The sequence below is a fragment of the Trachypithecus francoisi genome, unplaced genomic scaffold, assembly GCF_009764315.1.
Source record: "Trachypithecus francoisi isolate TF-2019V2 unplaced genomic scaffold, Tfra_2.0 Lachesis_group6, whole genome shotgun sequence".
In the NCBI taxonomy this organism is placed as follows: domain Eukaryota; kingdom Metazoa; phylum Chordata; class Mammalia; order Primates; family Cercopithecidae; genus Trachypithecus; species Trachypithecus francoisi.
Window position 1 is genome coordinate 48,904,556 of NW_022681471.1, and position 17,719 is coordinate 48,922,274.

Sequence of the window (17,719 nt, forward strand, 5' to 3'; positions counted from 1 at the left end):
TTCAGGTGGACTTTCTTTCATTGTTTTTCTGTCTCCTTGCTTTCTGGCACTGCAAGATGTACCAGATTCATCTTTTATCTTCCTTTTCCCAGCCCCATGATCAACCATTTATCCAGGGAGTCTTAGTTACTTTAATTGGATAATCATATCTAGTAATTAAGATCTGGGCATTGATTGTGGTGGTTACTATTGGGGTGTCATTGATTCTAGGACTTCTCAGTTGACAGAACAAGTAGATACATGTGTACATGTATACTAAACAGTTTATACACACATACTTGCACATATATTAATTATATATACACATATATAAGCTCATACTGACACATTGACTCTAATCCATTACCACAAGTATTCATTTAGCTTTCTCATCTCTTGCTTATTTTCACCTTCTATCTCTGGCAGTGAGAAACCTGGTTCTTCTTGTCTGTCATTTATTTACTTATTTAATTCTAGTGTATAAAGTAGTTTAAAATGGCTATCATGTACCCCATGAGAAATAAAATTCCCAACCAGAATACAACATTATGTACAGTTTTTTTCTTGAGCTTTACAATATGCAGTCAAAACAGTGGTTTCCAAAGCAAATTAGGTCAGCTCCTTTTTCCCACACCCTTTTTAGTGAAGTTATGTCATACATCTGTGATACAGTGAGATTCATGTGCCACAGTATGCTTTCCATTTTGAGTTCCCCCTACATTTTTAATTGACATAAAGCAAAAGTCACCTTTCATGTTTTGGCGGTTCTGTGGGATTCAACACATTCACAAAGTCGTGCATTTACCACTATAGTATCTATACAGAAGAGTTTTAGTATCCTGAAATTTCCCTTGTGTGGTGCTTTTGTAGTCAACCCATCTTCCCAACTCTACCCCGACAGCCCCTGTTTTGCATCCCTATAAATTAGCCTTTTCATAATGTCATGTAAATGAAATTGTACAATACACATCCTTTTGAATCTGGCTTCTTTCACTTAGCAATATACATTTGAGATGCATATTTGAATCAGTAGTTTGTTCCTCTTAATTACTGAATAGTATTCCATTGTACAGATATACCACAATTTGTTTATATTTTCACCAGCTATAGAACACCTGGGATATTTCCAGTTTGGAGAAATTATGAATAAAGCTGCTATGAACATTTCGGTACAGGTTTTTGTATGAACATACATTTTAATTTCACTTGGGTAAATACCTTGAAGTGGCATTGCTGGATTGTATGGCAATTGTATGTATAACTTTATAACAATTGTCAAAATGATCTTTAACTGGCTGTAACATTTTGCATTCCAAAGAGCAATGAATGAGAATTTCTTTTGTTCCACAGCCTCACTAGAATTTGTTATTTTTTCATTTGAGGATTTTCATTTGTTTGTTCACTTTATAGCATCCTAAGTGTACAGTAGTATCTGTCTGTGGTTTTAATATGTATTTCCCTCATTACTCACGATGCTAAGCATCTTTTCACATGCATATTTGTTGTCTGAATATATACTTTAATGAAGTCTCTGTTCATATCTTTACTTCCCGTACCCCTTTTTGGGGTTCGCTTTTCTTTTATTGGGTTTTAAGAGTCATTTATTTCTTCTGGATAAAAATCTTTTATTGGATATGTGATGTGCAAATATTTTCTTCTAGTGAGTGGCTTGTATTTTAATTCTCATAACAGTGTCTTTCATGGAGCAAAAGTTCTTAATTTTTATGATATCCAGTTTTTAAAGTTGTTAGCTTTTGGTATTATATCAAAAAACTCATCACCACACCTAAGATCATATAGATTTTCTCCAATATTTTCTTCTAGACATGTTATAATTTTACATTTTACATTTAGGTCTTTGATATCTTTGATTTAATTTTTGTGCAAGATATGTATGAGATAAGGTTCTTTTTTTTTTTTTTTTTTTGCAGACAGATGTTTAGTTGTTTCAGTGTCATTTGCTGAAAAGACAATTCTTTCTTCATTGAATTACCCTTGTGCATTTGTCAAATATTAGTAGACTGTATTTGTATGGGTTTATTTCTGAGCTGTCTTGTTTCATTGACCCATGTACCTATTATTTTTCTGTTTGCAAACCATCTTGCTTAATGTAGCTTTATAGAAAGTATTGAAATTGGTTAGTGTGTGTCCTCCAATTTTGTCCTTCTTTTTCTGTATGTTTTGGTTATTCTATTTCCTTTGACATTTCATTTCAATTTTGCAACTAACTTGTTGATATCTACAAAAATGCTTGCTCTAATCCCATTACTGGGTATATACCCAAAGGAATATAAATCATTCTACTGTAACAACACATGCACACGTATGTTCATTGCAGCACTATTTACAATAGCAAACACATGGAACCAACCCAACTACTCATCAATGATAGACTGGATAAATAAAATGTGGCACATACACACCAGGGAATACTGTACAGCCATAAAAAAGAATGAAACCATGTCCTTTGCAGGGACATGGATGAAGCTGGAAGCCATCATCCTCAGCAAACTAACACAGGAACAGAAAACCAAACACCACATGTTCTCACTCATAAGTGAGAGTTGAACAATTAGAACACATGGACACAGGGAGGGGAACAACACACACTGGGGCCAATTGTAGGGTGGGGGCAAGGGGAGGGAGAGCATTAGGGCAAATAGTGACGCATGCGGGGCTTAAAACCTAAATGACATATGTTGATAGGTGATGCAGACCACCATGGCACATGTATACCTATGTAACAAACCTGTACCTTCTGCACATGTATCCCAGAATTTAAAGTAAAATAAAATAAAATAAATAAAAATTAATTTAAAAAAAATACTTGCTCTGATTTTCATTGGGATATACACCAAATTGAGAAGCACTGACTTTTTAATAATGCTGACTCCTCCAATCTACAAACACAATGTTTCCCTCTTAAAATGTCTTCTTTAATTTCTTTTTATCAGTGTTTTATTGTTTTCAGTAAATAGGTCCTGCACACACTTAGTTAGATTTACATGTAAGTGATCCATTTTTTGGTGCTATTGTAAATGGCATTTAAAATTTTTTTAATTCTAATTTTTCATTTTTTGTATATAGGGATAAAATTGACAGGTTGACCTCATATCCTGTAGCCTTGCTAAACTCACCTAAGAGTTCTAGAATTTTTCAAGAATTCTTTAGGATTTTCTACATAGATAATCATGTTGTCTGTGAACCCGGTTTTATTTCTTCTTTTCCCATTTGTATGTTTTTTATTTGTTTTTTCTTGCCTTACTTCATGGACTGGAACTTAGATTACTGTACTAAATAAAAGTAGTGGGAAATTTTAAAAAATCCAGATGGGAAAGAAAGAAGAAAAATGATATCTGTTTGGAAATTATATGGTCTTGTATATAGACAATAATAAGGAATACACTAAATTTATTGATCTATAGATTCAATGCAATCCCTATCAGAATCCCAACTGGAATTTTTTAAAAAGAATTTGACAAGCTAATTCTAAAATTCGCATGCCATTGCAAGGAACCCTGAATATCAGAAAGTTTTCAAAATAAACAAAACAAGAAGAAACAAAGCAGCAAAGTAGAAAGAGTCACACTTCTGATTTCAAACTTACTACAAAGCACAACAATCAAGACAATGCAGTACTGGCATAAGGATGGACACTTAGATCAATGGAATAGAATGTAACCTGTAGATCAATGGAAAGTATTCGTATTTTAAAAATATTAAGTCTTCCCATCCTTAAACATAAGTTGCCTTTCCTTTTATTTAGATCTTTAATTTCTTTCAACAGTGCTTTGTAGTTTTCAAGTTACAAATTTTGCACTTCTTTTATGAATTTCATACCTAAATATTTTATTCTTTTTGATGCTATGGTAAATTGAATTGTATTCTTAATTGCATTTTCAGTCCAATTATTGATTCCATATACAAACACAATTGGTTTCTGTGTGTTGATTTTGTATGCTACAACATGCTAAACTTGTATATTAATTTTAATATTTTATTAGTTTATCCTTACTGTTTTCTAAATATTAATACAAGATCATGTCATCTCCAAATAGAAATGTTTTCATCTTCTTTTCCTATCTGAATGCTTTTTCTTTCCATTTTTTGCCTGATTGCCCTGTCTAGAACCTCCAGTATGATGTTGAATAGTCATAAGAGCAGATATTCTTGTCTTTTTCCATATTTTAGGGGAAGCATCCAATGTTTCACCACTAAGTATGATATTAGCAGTGGGATTTTTGTAGATGCCCTTAATCAAGTCGAGAAACTTTTCTTCTATTCACAATTTGTTGCGTGGTTGTTGCAATCATGAGAGGGTGTTGGATTTTGTTGAACTATTTTCTGCATTTTTGGAGAACAGTGTGGATTGTTTTTATTCTATTGATATAGTTAGCTTACAGTATTTTTTCAGTGTTCAAATTTTATTTTTAACCTTGTGATTAGTTGTTCTATTCATTATTGGAGAATATTGAACTCCCCAACTACTGTGGATAAATTGTCTTTTTTTTTCCTGTAAGTTCTGTCACTTTTTGCTTCATTCATTTTGGGACCCAGTTGCTAATTGCATATGTGTGTAATATTCTTGCATCTTTCTGATAGATTGCATCGTATTTCTGATTAAATACATCTTATCACCATAAAATATCACTCTTTATCTCTAGTAATTTTTTTATTTTAAATTCCATTTTGTCAGATAATAGTATATCTACTCCAGATTTATTTTTGTTGTTTACAGTATATATGTATATATGTGTGCGTATGTATATATGTGTGTGTATATATATCCTTTTACTTTCAACCTATTTGTGTCTTTGAATCTAAAGTGTGTCTTCTGTAGACAGCATATAGTTGGATCTTTTTAAAAATCCAGTCTGACAATCTCTGCCTCTTGTTTGAATTGTTTAATCCTTCACATTTAATGTTGTTATTAATATAATTGGATTTATGTCTGCCAACTTACCTTTTGTGTGTCGTATGTCTTCTGTCTTTCTTGTTTCTCTTTTGCTTTTTTCCTGCTTTTTTCTTGCATTAAGTGAATATGTTTTGAGGAAGCATTTTAATTTCTTTAATAATTTTTTCATTATATTTTTGGAATTTTTTTTAGTGGCTTCCCTAGGATTTGGCATATACATATTACTTATCAGAATCTACTTCAGATTGATACTAATTAACTCTAGTGAGATATAGAAACCTCACTTCTATATAGCTCTATTCCCATTCCCACTTTTTGTGGTATTATTGTTTTCATATTATGTCTATGAATGTTATAATGTATAAATATTATAAATACAACCATTGTCATTATTACTTTATATAATTTCGTCTTGCATGGAAGATGAAAAAAGAAAAGAAAGCAAGTATGTGTTTATAGACTATATTTTCCCCCACATTCCTGCTGTGTAAAGCCTGTTACATCACTCTTCACAGGGCACAGCCTTAAGTCTGTCCACAGTCAATCTGGGTTTTTGCAATTTTGTCTTTCACCATCTCTTTCCCTGGATACACCTGGCTGTTGAGCTACACTAATTGCTGGTTGATTGCTCTATTGTTTTCGACAATGCACTAGGGCATAGAATGCTCCACAGGTTCATGCTATTAAATTTGGAGTTCTTTGCAGAGATAGCTTTTCTTTTTTTTATTATTTTTATTTATTTACTTATTTTTTAATTTTAAACAGAGTCTTGCTCTGTCACCCGTGCTGGAGTGCAATGGTGCAATTTCGGCTCACTGCAACCTTCGCCTCCCGGGTTCAAGCGATTCTCGTGCCTCAGCCTTCCCTGTAGCTGGGATTACAGGTGTGTGCCACCATACCCGGATAATTTTTGTATTTTTAGTAGAGACAGGGTTTAGCTATATTGGCCAGGCTGGTCTTGAACTCCTGGCCTCAAGTGACCTGCCTGCCTTGGCCTCCCAAAGTGCTGGGATTACAGGCATAAGCCTCCGTACCCGGCCTGCAGAGGTAGTTTTTGAGGTGAGTGTTTGAGACCTGCTTTGACCCCAAGAGCACTCTACTTAGCTGTGTCTTTCCCTGGTTCTCTCTGGTCTACTAGCTGGTCTAATATTTAGCTTGCATCTCTCATGAATCTACCGACTTCCTCTTAATTGCTTTTCACTACATCCTCCATTTTTATAGCACCTTAGCCTTCAGTTTCTCCACACTGAGTGACAAATTAAATCAGTTCTTTTGGAAAGAGATTTAGAGCTCTGAGTTTTAAAGCGTGACTCTCTCCCTGGCCAAAAACTCTTACACAAGGCTCTGGAGCTGGGGATGGGAATGGTGGCACAATTCTCTCTGAATAGAACTTCTGCTTTAGGAGCTGGGCACTTGACTGTGAGTGGGCATTACCTTCATTTCTTCTTAGCTTGCCCCTCCCAGGCAATTGGTGCCCCAGTGTTCTCAGCACGTTATGCTGGAAGTAAAGCCACTTTCTAATGAGTGGGGCCTGGGCAGAAGGAAGCCCTCACCTCTCAGCTGCACTCTTCCAGGATTTAGCTTCTGCAACAGATAGCTCAAGGCAGGATGAGAACTTATATCTGTCTGGGAAAAATAGCGTGACCGTCCAAGTATGAGCTGGTGGGAGAGAGTGAGACCTGTGTTTTTGGCTGCACCCTTCTGGAGTGTTTTCATCATGCTGAATTGGAAGTGAGAAGACAAGAGGAGAATCTTGGTTCAAATGCCACAGATTTCGTTGTTCTTATTAAGTTTAGTGGATATTCTTGAAGAAATGTTTATTTGCCCTTAGGACCATTTCCAAGAGTTTAGATAGTTATATTCTTTCACCAGTTTCACTGAGGAGTATAGCCCTTAGGACCATTTCCAAAGAGTTTAAATAGTTATATTCTTTCACCAGTTTCACTGAGGAGTATATCCTCAGACCTCATGTTGCCATGGCAGTGGATCATCAATCATAGTTATTTTATTTTTTTTTTTTTTTTTTTTTTTTTTTTTTTTTTTTTTGAGACGGAGTCTCGCTCTGTCGCCCAGGCTGGAGTGCAGTGGCCGGATCTCAGCTCACTGCAAGCTCCGCCTCCCGGGTTTACGCCATTCTCTCGCCTCAGCCTCCCGAGTAGCTGGGACTACAGGCGCCCGCCATCTCGCCCGGCTAATTTTTTGTATATTTTAGTAGAGACGGGTTTTCACCGTGTTAGCCAGGATGGTCTCGATCTGCTGACCTCGTGATCCGCCCGTCTCGGCCTCCCAAAGTGCTGGGATTACAGGCTTGAGCCACCGCGCCCGCCATAGTTATTTTAAATTATTGATCTTATTGTTCCAAAATCTGTGTCATATCTGATTCTAGTTCTGGAGATTAATTTGTTTGTTCAGAATGTTTTATTTTCTTGTCTTTTTTATTTTTCATAATTTTTACTTGAAAGCTGGGTTATGTATAAGGCAGTAATCACTGAGGTAAATAGATTTTATGCTTGGGTATGTCTATATCTTTCCTTCTGCTATGTTTTAGGTGGAAGGTTTGCTTAAATCTGCTCAGAAGTTGGGCTGAGTTTGACAGTTTGTTTCCCATATATATCTAGTTCTTTCCACCTGGCTTTGCATTTTCCCTTTCTACTATTCCCTAGGAAGGATATGTCCCTTGCTGTCATTCACTATATTTTTACTCAGTATTTGTTAGCATGGTTCTGGAGAGCAGAAAGGGCATTCTCTGATGTTCTGATCACATCTTCATCTTTGGTAAGCACTGAGAGCCTGAGTTTTGGTGGTGTAGACACATGTGTTCATGCCTCTCTTCCACATGTAATGCTGGACCTAGCACACATGCCTGCACCCTCCCCTTCATATAGCTTTTGTTTTCCTGTTTGCTTTCCTCAGCTGCAGTGGATTTCCACCAGTAACTTCATGATATGGGTTTTGTCGTCCTTCTTCCTGCAGATCAAGACTTTTGTTTACTAAGAGAGATGGATCTAGTTGAAATGTCAGCAAGGACTGCTATTTCCCTCTCTTAGCTGGCGCTAGAGGGCAACCTTTTTTGGATTCCCACTGATCTTCCCTGGGAACATCTAGTGGACTTTCTAGAGTTAAGCCTGAAGGAAGGTGCAAGTTCCTTTGTGTCTGTGACCCTCGGAGACTTCACATACTCTCATGCTGGTCCTCACTTAGTCTTTAGAAATCAATTGACAATTTCTAGCTCAATTTTCTTTCACTGACCTACGTGGCATTTGATGTTATCTATTTCAGGTAAGGAAATACTTGGTTACTACTATTTCTCCCACCAAGTGTCTTTCTCTAGATTTGAGGATGATTATTTGCCCTGTGACCTGAGTTCTCTGGTGGTTTTAAGAAAAAATGTTGTATTGCAGTTTATCCAACTTTTCCCCCTATTGTAGATGTGTAAGTTATATTGTTTTCTGCTCTCCATTTGGAGCTGAAACTGGCAATTATGTTGTTCATTTTACAACATAATAGTATATTCAATTTAAGGTTCCCTCTGGTTCTCATAAACAACATATACCCTTTTGCTCTAGGAGCTTGTAGCGGACAGACAGTTGGAATCTATTTTAAGAGCATTTTTCTACTTATCCCAAAAACACTTCCTAGGTTTGGGAGAGAAGTGAGGGAGAAGTAAAGTTCATATCCTCTATTAAATGGTTGTGCTTAGCAACATTGGCCATTTTCTATTGGCTTGAATGAACTGGTGATAAATTCAATAGTCTCCAGTGTTAAGAACTGCTTTCATTTTTCTGTTATAAAGCTTCGATTTTTTCCCTGTCCTCTTTCCTTTGGGGGTGTGAAGGACACTTCTGTAGGGATGGATATAAAACTTTACAGCATAAAAAATTTAAAGCATTTGTCCTTGTCACAGCCAACTGCAATCTGAATTTGACCAGATAATTTGGGGTTAAGGTAGGAGGGTTGAGCCATTCTCTCAGAGTGCAGTGAACAGCCCCTAGAACAGTTTGGGTAGGTATGTAGTTGGAAAAATAATCCCAATCTATTTTGCTCAGACTCTCAGAAGAGCCTTGATTGTGCCTAGACCTGTTTTGGTGTTTATGTGGTGATTTCAGTTCTGTGTTTGCTTGGAACAATGCTTCTAGTGTTTGAGTCAACTCAGGCCCCAAAATTTAAGGAACCCCAAGCAAAAAGACCTTGCCTGTAGGAGCATGTGTTCCTACAATTCAAAAGAAAAGGGATGCTACCACCTGTCTGAACACCCACATTCACTGCAGAAACAGTTCGCAATTTGGGGGGCAGTACAGTAAAGCTGTGAATTGGTGTGAAAATGCCTTTCTAAGGCATTGATGACAGAGGCAGCAATGCCACTGTGAGCCTTGTTCTTTAGGTTTGTCATCCAAGGAAACATCACTTTGCTGACATCCTAAAGGACTGGTTGGACAATAAAGTGAAAATGAAAATGAAATCCTTGGTTTAGGAAAGGAAACTGGCTGGGCGTGGTGGCTCACACCTGAAATCCCAGCACTTCGGGGGGCCGAGGCGGGTGGATCACTTGAGGTCAGGAGTTCAAGACCAGCCTGACCAACATGATGAAACCCTGTCTTTGCTAAAAGTACAAAAATTAGCCAGGCACAGTGGCATGTGTCTGTAATCCCAGCTACTCAGGAGGCTGAGACAGGAGAATCGCTTGAACCCAGGAGGCGGAGGTTGTAGTGAGCCGAGATTGCACCACTCCACTCCAGTCTGGGTGACAGAGCAAGGAACCGTCTAAAAAAAAAAAAAAAAGTAAAGTAAAGGAAACTAGCTAAGAATTATTGCATTAGAGCCAGATAAACCTGGATTTCAATCTGGGCTCTTCTCTTTATTGGAATGGAACACTGAATAAATCATTTTCCTCTTTGAACCTCAGTTCAATCACCTATATAGAGGGCATAAATAACAGCTCTCTCAGAAATCAATCTCCTATGTAGAGGGCATAAATAACAGCTCTCTGAGAAATCTTGTCAGAATTAAAGGAGCTAGAAATATGAAGAAGTGGGCTATGAATAGTGGTGATTTTTGTCACTTCTAGACCACAGTGTAGAAAAGTGACTGTGAGATCCTCATACACACTCTCTCTTTGCTGCAATGGATCCTGACAGACTATGAGGAGCAGAGCTTCTCTATCCCCAACCTTCATGAAGTTTGAGAAACCTTTGCTGTGTTAAGACACTAAGGTTTGGGAGCTGTTAGCTACTTCAGCATAAGCTTAGCCTAACCTGACAAACACAAATGGTCCTCCAAGTTAAGCAACAGAGTCACTGGGATGCTTGCTAAGATAAACATTGTATGTGGTAAAGCCATATTGGGGGTAGGCAATAGATAATGGGGTTATGATGGTAAGAAAGAATTACTCCATTATCATATCAGAAAATCTTAATGACTAAAATAAACAAGTCAAGAAATAGCAGTTGCAAGTCATATATCTGATAAGGGACTTATGTTCAGAATAAACAAAGAACTCTTACAACTCATCAATAAGAAAACAATCCAATTTAGAAACAGACAAAAGATCTGAATACATATTTCTCCAAAGAAGAGATGCAAATGGCTAATAAGCACATAAAAAGATGATGAACATCATTAGCAATTAGAAAAATGCCAATTAAAACCACAATATGATGCCACTTCATATCCACTAAGACGGTTTAAATCAAAAATACAGGCAATAACAAGTGTTGGTGAGGATATGGATAAATTGGGAACTTCCTACACTGCTGGTGGGATTGTCAAATACCATAGTTGCTTTGGAAAACAGTTTGGAAGTTCCTCAAAATCTAAACAGAGTTATCATTACTTTGCAATTCCACTTCTAGGTGTATACACAAGAGAATCAAAAATATATCTACACACAAAATATGTATACAAAGTTTAGTAATGATATGTGCTACAACATGAATGAACCTTGAAAATATGGCAAGTGAAAGAAGCAAGACACAAGAGGCCAAATATTGTATTATTCAATTAATACGAAATGTCCAGGATAGGCAAATCCATAGAGAAAGAAAGGAGGTCAGTGCTTGCCAGATGCTAGGAGAACAGGGGATTGGGCATGACATTATGTGCTAATGGATATGGGATTTCTTCTTAAGGTGATGAAAATATCCTGGAACCAGATAGTGATAATGACTTCAGAAGTCTGCTAATATACTAAACACCACTGAATTGTATACTGTAAAAGGGTGAATGTTATGGTATGTGAATTACCTTTTATAAAGCTGTTAAAAAATAAATAGCAGCATATACATATTATTCAGAAATGTGGAGGTAAATGTCAGAATAAAACAAAATTATGGTAGTTGCCTATGGTAGTAGCCTCTGGGGAGTGGGAATGTGGAATGGCAAGGAAAACTGCAGTTTTTAATAATTAAAAAAACTCTTGTACTATAGGATTTTAAAAATTTGTGTGTGTATTCATTTGATAAAAATGAAAATGAGCTAAAAGCAAAAGGCACATGCAGACACACACACACAAACACATACACACACACACACACACATTGTGGAGACAAATCAGAAGAGATTCTGACACATTGGGTCTGAGGTGGGAGCCAGGAACCTGCATTTTCAACAAGATATTTAGGTGATTTTGATGCAAGAGGTCTGCTAGTAAGTAGCAAACTTTGAAAAACACTACTATATCCAATGTTAAAATCATTTAAAAATGAATTTTGATATAATCCATCTCCCGCTGTGTTCCTTTTGATGTGGCAAGTATCAGTTGCTAAAGAATAACATTACAGTTTCAAGGCTATGTATTCAATCGGGCAGAACTGGGCCAAGAACTGAGGCCTTCTGACTCAATAACTAACATAGTTACTTTTTAAGCTTCTATTATGTGCTATGAAGTAACAAAATGAGTAAGATAAACTCTGCTTTAAAGGGCAAATCTAGTAAGGTAATTGTAATGCCTGACAAATATATTAGTTAAGATTTTATGAAGCATTTTCCCCACATTTCACATCAGTATTAACATAACTATAAAGAGAAAAGAGGGACATTTTCCACAGAAGGGAGCCTATTGGCGATTCAATTCACCAGGGACTTCAGGTGAATCTAAAGGGCTTTGTTACCTTGAAGACTCTAGCCCACCAGCAACAATGGGAGCCTTAGAGGGTGCAGGATCCTGGATAGGGGGCGCAATACCCAACAAATGTGGCATCACCCAGGGGAAAGTGGCACCTATCTCTCAGCTTCCTGTACCTATTTTTAGGCACAGGTGAGATATCCCTCAGCAACACTCCACACCCTCACCAACTGTCTGACTTGGTACTATTAGTGCAGGGGAGAGGGCAGGAGCCAGCCTAACATAGGTCACAGACTCAAGCGTCACATCTGATCTACTCCACAGTCCTGGGAGGTAAGTTTTAGCCCCATTTCACACAAGGCTGTCTCTTACAGCACTGAATCTGTAGTAACTGCCAGGTTGATTCCTCCAACTTCAAGTCCCAGGGGTAATGTGAGTTTTACCTACCATTTTGTGTTCCAACAACAAGAATTGTAAGTGTCTCCACTGCCTTCATATGATCAATGAATAGTTCTTTTGATTGCTTAGTATTTACTGTTTTCCTATTTTGTTTACCTTTTATTACTTCCTTTAAAACAAAAATAGCCTGTGTTTTTTAGATTAGAAAAAAGTACATATGAGAAAAAGAATAATTTTCAGTCCCACCACACAAAGAAAATCATTATTTCTCTTTGGTCTACTCAATTGCATAGTGTCCCCCATGTATGGATGTATTATGTAAACATTTTATTTTTTCAGAAATGGACTGATACTGTATACATGGTTCTGAAAACTCTTTTTTATTGTTATTTTACAATGTACCATGAACATTTATTCCATGCACATGGGTGAAAATCCTCTACTAAAAGACAGAGCACTGTAGGTAGGTCAAAAGTCTGCTGGTAACAAGAGTGACACCTAAAGGAAAGTATCAGCTTAAGGTTAAAGCACATAGCCCGGCAAATGCCTGCCAGGAAAAGCAGGACTGGCAATATTCCCATCAGAGAAATCAGAATTAAAGGCCAAAGACATTAAACATATGGGACATCTTCTAAGTCTTTCTGGCCCCTACCTCCACCCCTCACTCCCCTTACACCCCGTTGGCCCCTTGGGGCGAATGGATCCTGTACATCTCTTTGCATCCAATGAAAACCACCCATTTTCTGCTTTTTCCTTAGCTCCTCCTGAGCCCTTGACACATCTCCACATTCTCTCATCATCTCCTCACTGCTCAGATGCCTTTCCTGTAAGTCCTCCTGAGAGTCCCTGGGGGAATCGTCCGTCCCCCTGTCCGTTTTTCTTTTTGCTTTCCGGGGCACATAATCTTCAGCCGGGCGCTTTTCGGCGGCCCGCGGCTGGCTCTCTGGCTTTGCCTGGGAGGCTGGCTTGCCCTCGCCTTGTGGCTTGCCCTCACCTTCGGACTTGCCCTGCTTTTCCTGGCTTCCCTCATCTTCCGGTTGTCCCTCATCACCTGGCTCTCCCTCATCCTCTCGCTTTCCCTCACATTCTGTCTTCCCCTCCATGTCCGGCTTTTCTTCCTCGTCTGACTTTGCTTCATCTTCTGTACTTCCTTCATCTTCTGGCTTTCCCTCACTTTCTAGGTTTCTTTCATTCTCTGGCTTTCCTTCATTTTCTTTGTAGAGCTTTTCCATGTTGAGATGTTCCCTTCTTTGCCTTTCCTAGGAGACAAAAAGAAGACACAGGACTCTAGGGCTTTGGGAGTTGAACACAGGTCCTGATAGTACTTGCCTGTCTTAACTTAAGGTTTTCCTGACCCTATCCCATCTTCCAGGTACACTCCCACCCTTACATTCCTTCCTTTCCTTTTCACTTTACAAATGTTCACATGAGCCAGTCTTACAGAAACTTCCACAGGTGCTTCTCCCTACATTTAAAGAGGATGTCCTGAGAAATGCATAGGAGCATACTGGCCCTTAAACTTTGCTCTGGCCTTGGCTATGCCTACCCATACCATTTTAACTGAGTAGTTCCAATTTACACTGACCTGCAGAAATCCTGGGCAGTTTTCTTCTTTTTCCCCTTACAAGCAGTTGTAAGACTTATAAAACTGCAGACAGAACAGAACCATAGCCAGTTCTCAGATTTCAGGGCTACTCTTATATCCTCAAGGGGCATCACAGATGCTACATCTCCATTCTCTTACTTTCTTATTCTCCCCTCTATCCTCACCAGCCATAGATCACCATATTCCCTAAGGGTCTTGACAGCAGTCATGTATCCTGAAACTGCAAGAGGGAGGATTGGAGGAGGGGTGGCAGGCAGTGGCCTCCCCAACTTCTGTTCTGGCTTAAGTCACTCCTACTCTCAAGGGTCCTGGTGCAGTAGCCCTCTCCCACTGACCTGCACTGATACTGCAGGTCTTTCCTTTTCTTGTCTGGGTTAGTGTCCACAACCACAGACCTGAAGACCTGCAGAAAGACAAGAAACAGGTGGGTGAATGAGAAATTGAGAAAGTGAATGACTGGTAACTTGGACACTGGTTCTTTGGGACCTTATTTGTCAACACTTTCCCAGCTCCTATCACCTCCTTGCCCTTTCCCTTGCCTTCTCTGATTCCCCTTCCGCAGCTCCTTCTTAAGAGCCTCCATTGTTCTACTTCTGGGAAACAGGCGAGAAAGATTATTTCCAAAGCGTTTCAATGTTTCTGAATCTTCCTCCCAAATTTTTATCTCACTTTTCTGGCACGAAAATGAGTGGGGTTAGAGACAAGGATGTTCTGAAGACAGAGTGTTCTGCTGCACTCAGATCTCTACATTCCAAATCCCTCACCTCAGGGTAGCCAAATAGCAGAGCCCACCACTTCTCTGAAAATGGTGGTGACAGAGACAGGGGGCCAGGCAGAAATGTCCAAAACACCCCTGCCACCTCCTTCCTCCCCACATACACAGAAAGCCCACATTTTTCTGCAATGCAAGAGACAAATTATTTCCAAACCCGGTAACATTTTTGGTCTTGCTGCTACCTCATCTCAATCCTCCTAGTTCAGAAGCCACTCCTCCTGGATAGGGAGCTGATCCCCAGATCAAACCTCTGTCTCCCTTTTTCTACAGCACCTCCTTCCCCTGACCCCCTTAGCCCACCATTTCCGTCTCCAAAATGGAAGGAGGATGGAGAAAAGACACCGGGAACTCAGGCCTGGACCCGTTGCAGGGTCCGCCCTCCGCAGCCTGGGGTCACTGACTGCGCCCGCCTCCCGCTGCCTTGCAGGGATCAGGCTGTTTTCTCGCCGTTTCATCGCTGTTCTCTTCCCTGGTCCTCCTCCTCCTCCATCAGACATCGCCGGTCGCCCGCTTCCTAGGAGTTCCCAACTGGTACCCAATTCTCAACCCTTGACCTCTCTCGAGTTCCGCCCCCCTCCCTCCTCCCCGCCCCGCACCAAGCCCTCCATTTCTTGCACCAAATGAGTGAGCGTCGGGAAAGGAGTGGAGAGAATCCAGTCCTGGACCCGCTCTGGTCTTTGCCCTCTGCCATCCCAACCACAGGGATCCACAGGCGGCTATGGATTCGTAGCCATCTCGGGAAAATGACTCTTTCTCACATTTCCTTCTGCCAGAAGCCTGCACTTCTCCAGGGAAATAAAAGCTGGTACCCATACCTCTTGCCCAACACAAAAAAATTTCTGCGCCAAAATGAATGGGGGTGGAACGGGGCGGTATCTAGAAAGCAGATCCGATCCTCTGTAGCCTATGTCCATTACCATCCCTACCTCAGGGGTCCCCGACTTGTACCGACCTGAAGGGCTGTAGGGCAGTTGCCTTCTCTGTCCCTCAGTCTGAAGTCTGCCTTCCTCCACGGAAACAGAGAGCTGGTACCTGGAGGAGAGGGACTTCTGCACACGTCGGCTTCAGATCACGTGAGAAAAACGTCACCAGTGGGCTCGGGTCCCTAGTTCCCCTCCCACCCGCAGAAAGTGCGTCAGGAGCCAGCCCACTTCTTCCCTTCACTAGTCTCTCCGTCTGAGCGCCCTCTGCACCCCCGACCCCCGCTTAGCCCTCTATCTCGCCCCACAGCACGGGGCCCTGTCACTAATTTTGGTCTTTGCTAATCCCAGAAGTCAAATGTGGCCCTTTCTCTGTGTGGTATGTATTTATTCTTCCGTGGTTATCAGGGAGGGGCTGCACCTTCTTCTAGAGCTATTGGCCATTGGTACATCTCGGAGGAATTTTTTTTTCTTTCTCTCCTGTTATCCTAAGACACCTACTCAATCTAATTCTACACGCAGCCGCTGATGTTCATTCTGCCTGTGGACCAGGTCTTCTCATAATGGGTACAAGGTGGATTGTCAAGTAGGGATACAAGTAGTCAAAATAGGGTTTTTTTTTTTTTTAAATATTTTTGGTCTTATTTAATTCACTCTCCTCAGCATGAATTATTCTTATAAGCACAAAATTAAATAAAGCAATTTCATTTATGAGAAAGTGTTTAAGAGAGAGAAAAACTTAAAAGATTTCAAAATTTTTTACTCAGAAGAGAGACCAAATTAAATTCATAATATTATCGTTTGCCATGTACACAAGGAATTCAATTGGCAACAAGCAAAATATACATTAAAAAAATTTCATAAATAGCTGGTTCTCTCACGTTCTATTTAAAACACACACACACACACACACACACACACACACACAACGTAATGTTCCCAAACGATTACTGAGTGCTAAATAGACTTGCTGAAATCTGATGGTTGACAGAAAATTCAAAAATGTCTCTTTAAAAAATTTGGCCCATGGCTATTTTCATTCAAAGGTTTAGCTCTAGGCAAAGGGAAGAGCTGTGAGACCAAGGCAGCAGGAGATGTGAAGGATGCAGAAATGGTCCTATCCTCCCTGCTCTGCCAAGATCAGGGGAAGGTGTTGTCCTCCACCCCCTCATATTCTAGAATTTCTCATCCCCTGCATTCAGGCACATGACTCTGTTGCTCACTCCAAGAATATACCTGGACAGGTGATCAAGGTGGTGATATGAGTAAATGCCTTTGACTCCTTGCCTCCTCCCTGCCTCTAATTCCCACAGGGATAACCCAGCCCCAGCAGAGAGTGGAGCATTGTTCATGCCACTAAAAAACCAGAACAGATCTCTTCTAGACCCTTGCAGCTGAGGGCCTTCATGAGGCCTGAAGAAGTGATTGCTGGGGTAGAGTCCCCTGCAACCTGCCTGTTCTCTGCCCTTTTTCATAGTGCCTGAGTGAAAAACCTCCCTAGACCCTGTCTGCTGCCTCCTGCCTAGCCTAAAAGGTGCAGTCTGGTGCAGTCTGGTGGGCCTCTCACCCCCAAACTCTGTGTCTCCAGGGAACCCAGAGGGAGCCTAACCTTGCTGCAGGGTTGCTGCCTGTCAGTCCATACTAAACTATGACTGTCTCAGCAAATTTAGGCCAGTGTCTAAGGAGTTCCGCCATGCTGTCCATATTGACCTAGACCAAGTATTCCCAATTGATGAAGTCTATGGGCCACCTGAAATGGTATGTAAAATTGCATATGTTTAGGAAGTAGTGGAGTATGCACACTCTTGTGAGAAGATCTGTACCCTAGGAACCTGAATAATGTTTTGTTCTATGTGCACACCCCATTCTGATTATCCATCATGTTGATAAATATTTGGGTCATTTTCATCTTTTAGCTGTTGTAAATAATGCTGCCATATACAATCATGTATAAGCTTTTGTGTGGATGTATGTTTTTATTTTATATAAGCAAGTTGACATCATGAAAAAGAGGAAACCATAAGGTAAGGACAGAAAGAAGAAGCAGCTGCCTGACAAAGAGATA

General features: G+C 39.9%; 1 protein-coding gene across 2 annotated transcripts; it reads right to left on the reverse strand.

Moving 5' to 3' along the window:
• Positions 1-12,712: 12,712 nt before the first annotated feature.
• TCEAL5 (transcription elongation factor A like 5) lies at positions 12,713-15,881 on the reverse strand. Of its 2 annotated transcripts, XM_033201924.1 has the most exons (3): positions 15,687-15,881; positions 14,295-14,362; positions 12,713-13,612 (listed from the first exon to the last, which is right to left on the reverse strand). In XM_033201924.1, exon 3 carries the CDS (start codon positions 13,583-13,585, stop codon positions 12,965-12,967), a length of 621 nt encoding a protein of 206 aa, XP_033057815.1. In that variant the 5' UTR covers positions 13,586-13,612; positions 14,295-14,362; positions 15,687-15,881; the 3' UTR covers positions 12,713-12,964. The 2 variants fall into 2 exon arrangements, with proteins under 2 accessions (XP_033057815.1, XP_033057816.1); XM_033201925.1 differs by lacking the exons at positions 14,295-14,362; positions 15,687-15,881 and adding an exon at positions 13,939-13,959.
• Between the last annotated feature and the right edge of the window lie 1,838 nt (positions 15,882-17,719).

Excerpts from the sequence above, each read along its gene's own strand:
- TCEAL5 (XM_033201924.1), bottom strand. The coding sequence starts at position 13,585 with ATGGAAAAGCTCTACAAAGAAAATGAAGGAAAGCCAGAGAATGAAAGA.